The 9,103-nt window shown below is 39.1% G+C and overlaps 1 protein-coding gene across 6 annotated transcripts in view; it reads left to right on the forward strand.

Annotated features, from left to right (window-relative positions):
* Positions 1–5,891, forward strand: part of DIXDC1 (DIX domain containing 1) — a 73,571-nt gene extending 67,680 nt beyond the window's left edge. For all 6 annotated transcript variants that reach the window (XM_061203971.1, XM_061203970.1, XM_061203972.1 and 3 more), the window contains 3 exons: positions 1,152–1,257; positions 2,195–2,303; positions 4,249–5,891. In XM_061203971.1, the coding sequence (XP_061059954.1) occupies positions 1,152–1,257; positions 2,195–2,303; positions 4,249–4,329 (296 nt within the window). In that variant the 3' untranslated portion in view covers positions 4,330–5,891. The remainder of the gene's footprint in view (positions 1–1,151; positions 1,258–2,194; positions 2,304–4,248) is intronic.
* Positions 5,892–9,103: the final 3,212 nt, after the last annotated feature.

The raw sequence follows: 9,103 nt of genomic DNA on the forward strand, positions 1-9,103 counted from the left end.
TGATTGGGATCAATGCCTAGAATAAATGAAGAAAACATGTAGCTGGAATTGCAGGAGATATTTTAATAAAAGTTTAATTATTGTTTTTGGTCCTTGTGATAAAAGTTTTTAATTGGTCTTTTCTTCTATTCTCTTAAAGTCATAATCACAAATAACTCGTTGATTAAATTTTTCCATAAGTACCTATACAAAGAATAGAGACAAGATATGGATTAAGAAATTTGAGTTAAAAACCACGGGGACCGGGCTTCCCTGGTGGCGCAGTGGTGAAGAATCCGCCTGCCAGTGCAGGGGACATGGGTTTGAGTCCTGGTCGGGGAAGATCCCACATGCCGCAGATCAACTAAGCCCGGGCACCACAACTACTGAGCCTGTGCTCTAGAGCCCGGGAGGCACAACTACTGAGCCCGCGAGCCTAGAGCCCGTGCTCCGCAACAAGAGAAGCCACCGCGATGAGAAGCCCGCGCACCACAACGAAGAGTAGCCCTCGGTCACCACAACTAGAGAAAGCCTGCACGCAGCAATGAAGACCCAGCCAAAATAAATAAATTTATTTAAAAAAAAAAAAAAACAACCACGGGGACCAACACATATAGATCCTTTGTAGCTAAGGGATAAAAGTAGACTTTTTGCCTTTTAGACTGGAAATATAAGGCCTCTTGGAATCTGAGTTTCTACGGTTACTTTGCTCCTGTGTTTCTTGTTCCTAATCATCTGTCTTTTCATGAAGTGCATGTGCATTCTCTACCACTGACCTCCACAAGTCAGTTTCCCAGTGCCTTCTGCAGCTCCTGCTGTGTGTCCATTCTGCCCTAGCTGAAATCTTGCCTGGCTTCTCTGACCTCTTTTGACTCTTGGCAACAGTGCCTGTCGGAACAGTTGCTGTTCCCCTGCTAGAATCACCTGGGACGGGTGAGAAATGATGGTCCTTGTGATAGCATCCATGTCCGAAGCACCTCTTGTCTTAGTGGCCCCAGTGGTGACTTCCTGTGGGTCACACACCCCCTGTGGACAAGGTGTTTGGCAAGAGTGTGAAAACTGTGCTATGACCTCAGGCAGCTTCATTCTCCTGGGACACTGAATAACTAGAAATGATGGGTCGTTGGAAGCAAATTGAATATTCTGACCACAAAGTCTCTCTCTGATTGCAGAGTTGCCTCACTCACAGAGCTCTCCAACTGTCAGCAGTGCCTGCACGAAGGTGCTCTATTTCACTGACCGGTCACTTACGCCCTTCATGGTCAATATACCAAAGAGGTGAGATTCTGGGATCATTATTTCTCCTTTAAAAAGGACAGGAAGGCAGAATCATTAGTTACTGCCCATCTAACCAGCTGTAAGGTGTTTGAGAAGCAGTGTAGTGAGAAGGGCACAGGAGATAGAGATTCAAGTTCTAGTTTCACCACTAACCAGTGGCATTACAAGGTACAGACACAATAATAGTGCTTCCAATCCTGATATGCAAAGATGCTCCAAGTTAGGAATAACAGTTTTTTAAGTGTTCAAAATAGCTTCTGCTGATAGCTTTGGATTACAGCCTGGCATTCCAGGGCTACTTATTACTCATTGATCTTTGTTACTATTTGATGACTGCAGCTAACCTATAGAGAATTCATGTTAAAAACCTTCAAACGCTCAATTAATGTACTCCCTTCTAAGGTAAATGGCTTTGAAATAAAAATTTTTAAACTCTGGAACCAACTGCTGAGAGAGGTGATAAGATTTCCCTTTCCTAAAGAGTCTTGCTTGGTTTGTGTTAGAGGGGAGCTTTCTGAAGTAAAGATGGTGATGCTTGATTTAATTCTACCAGCCTATAGAAATGGAATTGTTGCAAAGAAGGAAATCAAGAGAATTTAGACATATTGATAGTTTAACAAATTAGATTTCAGAGACTTTGTGTCTTATTTTCAGAGTAAAACAGAAAAAAAGGAATTTGGCTGCTGCCAAAGCAATAAATCTATTTTAAATTCTCAGATCAACCCATTTGTAATGCCATTTTCATTCCCTAATAGTGACTGGCTTCCTAACTTCTGCTGTTTCAGAATCGTCTGGGTTATCAAGGGTGGTGACCTAACAAGGCCACGCTGTTTCTGCCTCCAGAGACTTTGGCAGGGGCCTGGATTTAAAGCTAACATCTTATCTTTCCAACCTACTGATAAACAGTCTATTTTAGTGTTCTCTCTTCTTGTTGCAGGTTGGGGGAGGTGACACTGAAGGATTTTAAAACAGCTATTGACCGGGAGGGAAATCATCGGTATCACTTCAAAGCACTGGATCCTGAGTTTGGCACTGTCAAGGAGGAGGTACAGAATCCACAGGGAGTCTGGGTGGTATTGTTGGTTGTTCTTGAACCCCAAAGACTTCTACTCAAGGACTAGTACCCAGAAGCACCTCAGTTGCCTAACCAGGTCAGAGGAGTTTCCCAGTGCCTCCGACCAGTTGATTACTCTAGACTGAGAAGGTTCAGGGAATGGCCCAAGAAGTTGATAGCTTCTTTAGTTCAAGGTCTTAATCACTCTGATCAAACTTGGATAGAATTTTTATTTTAAAAAGGAAAAAGTTTTGTTAGGGAAAATAAAGAACCTACATTGAACAAAAGCTTGGCTTTGGAGTCTCTTTTCTATCTGTAGCCAAACCTTAGAAAACTTTCTGCTTCCTATGTAGAGCAAAATAAACAAACTGGCATGAATATATGAAACTGTATATTGTGGTGGTAGTTTCTCATATAATGAAAATGAGGAAATTCTGCAAAGTCTTCTATGCTTATTCTCAACTCCTTTATTTTCTTAGCTTACACTTCTCTTTATAATACATCTGCCAAAAACAGACTTTTCTTTTTCTTTTGAAAGAGAGTTCTGAGTCATGATGTATTACAAGTGCTCTCATAGTGGTTACAGAATGAAAAAGGTTGGAAAAGCCAATATTTTATTTTGTAAAGATTTCCTGGACTTCCCTGGCAGTCCAGTTGTTAAGATTCCTCACTTCCACTGCAGGAGGCACAGGTTTGATCCCTGGTTGTGGAACTAAGATTCTGCATGCTGCGTGGTGCAGCCAAAAAAAAAAAAAAAGATTTTCTCACTGAAATGTTTTAATAACCCTTTCTATTTATTAGTGGCTTAGGAAATGAATTGAATGAATGAATGAAAAGAACTGCATGCACACATGTTAAGATTGGTCTTCGTTCTAACCCTTTCTTTACAATGCTTTGGGCCAAAATTTTCCCCTTTCTCAATTTTTTTTTTTTTTTTTTTTTTTTTTTTTACTTTTTTAAGCTGTTTTATTGACATGAAATCTATACCATTTGCCCGTTCAAAATGTATGATTCAGTGTTGTTATTTTTTTTTTAATTAATTAATTTATTATTTATTTATTTTTGGCTGTGTTGGGTCTTCGTTTCTGTGCAAGGGCCTTCTCCAGTTGCGGTGAGCAGGGGCCACTCTCCATCGCGGTGCGCGGGCCTCTCACTGTCGCGGCCTCTCCCGTTGTGGAGCACAGGCTCCAGACACGCAGGCCCAGCAGTTGTGGCTCACGGGCCCAGTTGCTCTGCAGCATGTGGGATCCTCCCAGACCAGGGCTCGAACCCGCGTCCCCTGCATTGGCAGGCAGATTCTCAACCACTGCGCCACCAGGGAAGCCCCCCCTTTCTCATTTTTTAAATGCTTATAGTACTGCTTTCTTTTGAGAAGCCCAGAGTGCTCTATGGTTAGTAATTTATTAATTCTTATAAACCTCTATGAGCAAAGCAGTATTAGAGGGATGCTTTAACCATTTCATAGATGCGGAACTAAGGATATATAAGGCATACATATATATACACACATATAGAGTTGACCTTTGAACAGTATGAGTTTGAACTGCATGGATCCACTTATATACAGACGCTTTTCAATAAATACCTACTACAGTATTACACAGTCAGCAGCTGGTTGAATCTGAGGATGCAGAACTGTGGATATGGAGGGCCGACCGTGAAGTTATATGTGGATTTCTGACTGCACAGGGCCAGAGCAGGGAGGGGGGCGGGCAGTGTCTCTAACCGCTGTGTTGTTCAAGGGTCAACCATATATATATATTTTTTACCAGTTATAACTTTGGGGACAAAACCAAAGGGACATAGGCTCTAACTCAAGGCTTTCCTCTATACTTTTTTATCCTTTATGTCTGAGATCTTCTTTTTATCAACCACAGATGTTTAGTGAGACTCCCTATCTTACAATTTTTTCATGGTGGCTTTTTTTCTTTCTCTAGGTTTTCCACGATGATGATGCCATCCCTGGATGGGAAGGGAAAATTGTAGCCTGGGTGGAAGAAGACCATGGAGAGAATTAATGCTGAGTATTAGATTGAGGGCTTGTGGAACTCGGCAGTCCCTGGCTGCTTCACTCAGGAGAGAGGACTAAAACCAGGATACACTAAGAAGTTTTTAGTTTGTGCTGCCAAAACAGAAGCTTCTCCAAGTGTGACAGCCATAGGCCAGTCCTGTTTCTGTGCCTGGCACGTGTGGTACTTAAAGTCCCTGTCCAAAAGTAGACCATGGGTTCTTGTGGAGTTCCTTGTCCGTGGGAACACAGTGTTTTATTCTACTCTGAGGACAACAAACCGAAGGCCTTAACCAGTGGGGATGGATGATCCCACTCCTATATGGGCATGGCTGCTACTATCTGGAACCTGGGAATTGGATGTATCACTCCTGTGTGTTACAGTATTATTTTAATTGGCCTCAGTGGTTGCAGCAATCAGAGTCCCAGCATTTGTACTCACAGACAAGGTGAAGGTACCAGCTTTTTTGCTTCTTTGCAGCTATTGCAAACCAAGAATAACTCGTAAGGTGGTACCAAAGATGAAAGCCCACTCTTCAGGAATTTTTTGGACTGGACATGGATGGTGCTGAATTGTTGAATGGATTGAAAAAGGGCTGCCCATATTGTGCTATATACTACGCTAAAACCATAATTAAGTAAGACCTTGGGCTGCCTCTTGTGTCTTAACTGGTTTTGCAACTTGTCCTTTAGCCCACAGAGGGCATATTTCATGTACTATTCATTTTCTCTGGGGACTGTTTAACTTTAGAGCCATTTTTTTCCCCTTCCAACTGATGAACTTTGTGTTTGAAAGGAATAAGGAGTGAAAGTCTCCTTTCAAATCCAGGCGGGTATGGAAAGGTGCTGCTACCCATGTCTTCTTGACTTTCTCTCATGACTTTCTTTAGCTCATGGCATCTCCTTTGCAGTCAAAAGGAAACAGACCATTAGTTTCAGTATTTGTGATTTATAAGTACTGAGCATGAGTTATTGGTCTACCCCTCTTCATTTCAAGGCCAGAGTTATTTTCTATTATATATTTAGTCTAGGCTGATCCTTTGGCCACAATAGAAACCATGGGGGCATGGAGCATGAGTTGTGAATGGCAGGGTTGATTCTGGGTGATAACACCTAGAATCCTTTCTCATGTGCAACACTGTCAAGTGTAGAAGCTAAAAGATTTAAACTTTCAGAGATTACTTAATATCTTGAGTTTTCTCATTCATTCACCAAGCACCATCAACCAATCAGATATATACATATATATCAGTCTCTCTGCCTGTGATCACCAGTGTACACTGCCAACCAGAAGAGTCAGACAGATCAGCTGTGGGTTCTTAACCTGTCTGTCTCTAGTTCATCTCCCCTTTCCAGCCATTTCAACAGACGACTGATCAGAGCTCTGAGATGACATTTTGTTGTTTTATACAGATGTGTCTTTAAGTTCATGTTTGGAGAATTCTTTTCTACTCATTTGCTTTTTGTCCAAGAACCATGTCTATTTTTATAACTTGAGTGAGAGTTCTGTATATTCTCACATTCTGTATACTGTATCCATTTTCTAGAGAACCCAGTTGCTTTTATACAGGCTCTTCTCTTCTTACCAGCCCTTGCGGTTTCAGAACAAGCTTTATTTTATTACAAGTATACTAATGACAGATTACTCCTGTTCCAGTTCTACCAGCCATTTTAGTTATGGAGTTAGTTTTACGGAACCTATTTGATGGCTCCTCTAGCTGACAGAAGGAACTCAAAAGACACCTGATGTCTTTCGTGTAAGTTTACCTGGTCTCCTCCTACTGAAGAATGATTTCTCATCAGAAATGACTGGGAAAATTTGGGAAAGTCATTTACAAGCAAGAATAATTCATTATGAAAGCAAACAGAAGAAAACAGTATATTCTCCATTCCCCCCCAGCCCCCCCCCCAGGAAGTCTGGAGAAGAAGTCCTCATGTCACCAGTTTCTCTGTTGCATGAATTTTAGTGTTTTGCTATAAGACAGCATGAGGGTTATCAGGCCAAAATTTGTTATTGTATTTTCAGTACAATTTATCTTGAACGTCTGTCGCTTAAATCAGTTTTACTTGTCAGTTTTTTCAGCAAACATTCTTACTATTATGTAGAATTTAACTTTTCAGAGAAAATTAAAGCAGAGAAAATTTTCAGAGTCCTCTACCTTCTTTGTCTTTTATCTCTATGTCTTTTGGAAAAGGAGCTGCATGGCCTTAGTGCCTCCATAGAAAGCTTAAGTTGAATTAATAGCTCATTAATCTCATATTCCACGGGTGATAACTAAGCACCCCCATTACAGGATGGCACACCAGAGTGTTTGTGTAAAATGTGTTGGTAATTCTCATTCCAGTTTCTAAACAGAGGAGCCTTCTAGGCGGAGTGTGCATTGATTCATTCTGGTTTGAATTGTCTCCTATTTGATACACTAGGAGGCCTTTTGACTTATTCAGAGTATTGCCCCCTACTGGCATTTGTGTGGGATAGTCCATCCTGCTACTGCTGAAGTTCTCTTTCTTTGAGAAAACTAAGGAACTAGAATGTTTAGAGTTCATGAAATAATCTCTAAACCTGATTTAAAAAATGACCCTCTCATAAAAACTAAGTTAGTAAAAAGCTCAATTCCTTAAACAGTCTTCATTTAAAAACTGAAGACTGTTCTCACTCAGTTAACTAAAGTAGCTGGAATTGGAACACTTTACAATTTCTACCTAAAGAATTTAGGTTAAACTTACTTGGTAATATCAATGCTGCTTACTGACCAACTTTCCAGCTCTTTTTGACCAGGATGGTTGTAAATTAAGGAAAATATCTTTATACTCTGTATTCAATCCAAGAGGACTCTAATTACTTAAAACCATTTAGGTCATAATAATAATAATTTTCATTTTTTCCATAAAATAAGCATTATGATTGCACACTCCTTCTATTGTCTGAATTTATGTAAGAGGTATAGCTTGCTTAAAATATATATGTAAAGTTATATTTTCTTAGAAACATGGATGTTTGCAACCATTGCTTTCAAAGAGATTATTACCATGTATTCTCTCTGTTTTGTTTTCATGAAGATTGTATTATACCAGAGGCTTCTGATTATCAAAGTGATAACCAGTTTTAACTGTCTGTATGTACCAGATTTGTGACCTAATTTTAAAAAAACCCAGAAACAAACTATGAATAAAATGGAGTTTGCAAACTAAATACCATTAATAATTTTCACTTGTGTTTACTGACTGACATTAATCGAGAAAGCCATTGACATTCAGTGAAAGTAAATTTCCTCAAGTGATCTCCCTGGTAGCATGTTTACTCATTACTTGGGGAGTAATAGGATTACTTGGAGAGATAAGGATTACTTTATTGCTACAGATATTACTATTGGTATTTCTAAGGTAAGTGCAAAATATCAATAGGTTATATTATCAAAGAAAATTCATTTACGTAGCACTTCTTTTGACATTATATATAAATGTGCAAACAAATAAGAACCCAAGACTCTAAACTGTATGACAAAACAGTCTCTAATGCAAAAGCAAGAAAGATTAACAATAGGCTTTCAGGAATGTGTATTTAAAAGAACCAGAACTTCCAAATTAATTTGAAAGATGCCTTCCTAAAACTTAGCCTTCATTTATCACTTTAAATGTTTTATATAGCTAAGTCTTTAGCCTTGGGTGCTTTCACTTGCCTTCCAATTACATATTTTCAACTATTTAATTACAAGCCATTTTAATTGGGTTATTCCATCATTGTTAAAATTAAACATGTAAAGAACTTTCACTACCAACTTTCCTCTTTACATCTAACCCATTCTGTATCAGTAATATCATTCTACAAGTCTCAGGACTGATTTAACAAACCTAATTATTCCTAGCTTACCTCTGGGGTAAACTTACCACTCCTGGACTGTTTGACCTGTGCCCTCTCATGATTTAGCTACACCTGTAAAAAGTATATTCGAAATGCAAACTTGCTATGCACTGAAAGATGCAAAACAAGGTTTAAGCAAGGCTACCTAAGTAACTGAACGGCAAACTGAAGATCATCTCATACAAAGACTAATTTAAAGTAATTTAGATCCAGTTATTCAAATGCAGTGGAAGTACTGTAGTAAGATATCTTAGCCAATTCAAAATCGTTAACACTTTTGTAATCATTTATAGTTACAGTATAAGCCCTTTCACTAATCACAATTATTCTTAGGTTGCTTCTTCCAGTTGTTACTCATAAGTAGTTTTACATTATGGTAACAATATAATTGCTCTACTCCTATTTTTATTTTATTTTATTAATGTTTTGGCCACGCCGTGGCGCATGCAGGATCTTAGTTCCCCAACCAGGGATTGAACCTGCACCGCCTGCAGTGGAAGTGCACAGTCTTAACCACTGAACCGCCAGGGAAGTCTCTCTACTCTTAGTATTTCAAATGTGCCTTTCCATTTAATCTGGGAATTTTGTTTCTCAGTTGTACTCCCTGCATATTATTCTGCCAGACAGCCAAGCCTGCTTAATCTTTTCCTCATTTTTGGATAGTTAACATTTTTACAATTCTTTTTCTGTCATGAAGATATTAAAACTTTTTTTTTTTTTAACCTTGTTTTGGATGCCTTAAGGATACTAGAATAGGATTTGGGGGAAATGTGCAAACATTTTTTCCCTGCTTCTTTTTCCCTACTATCCTGCCATCTCTAGAAACAACCTCCCAAAGAATGCATCTCTTTCTGTTCAATCTCATTAATACTGAGATGTTAGACTTTTTAAAGTTTCCAATTTAAGTAGGTATGATATAGTG

Source organism: Eubalaena glacialis, chromosome 10 (assembly GCF_028564815.1).
Source record: "Eubalaena glacialis isolate mEubGla1 chromosome 10, mEubGla1.1.hap2.+ XY, whole genome shotgun sequence".
NCBI classification, from domain to species: Eukaryota; Metazoa; Chordata; class Mammalia; order Artiodactyla; family Balaenidae; genus Eubalaena; species Eubalaena glacialis.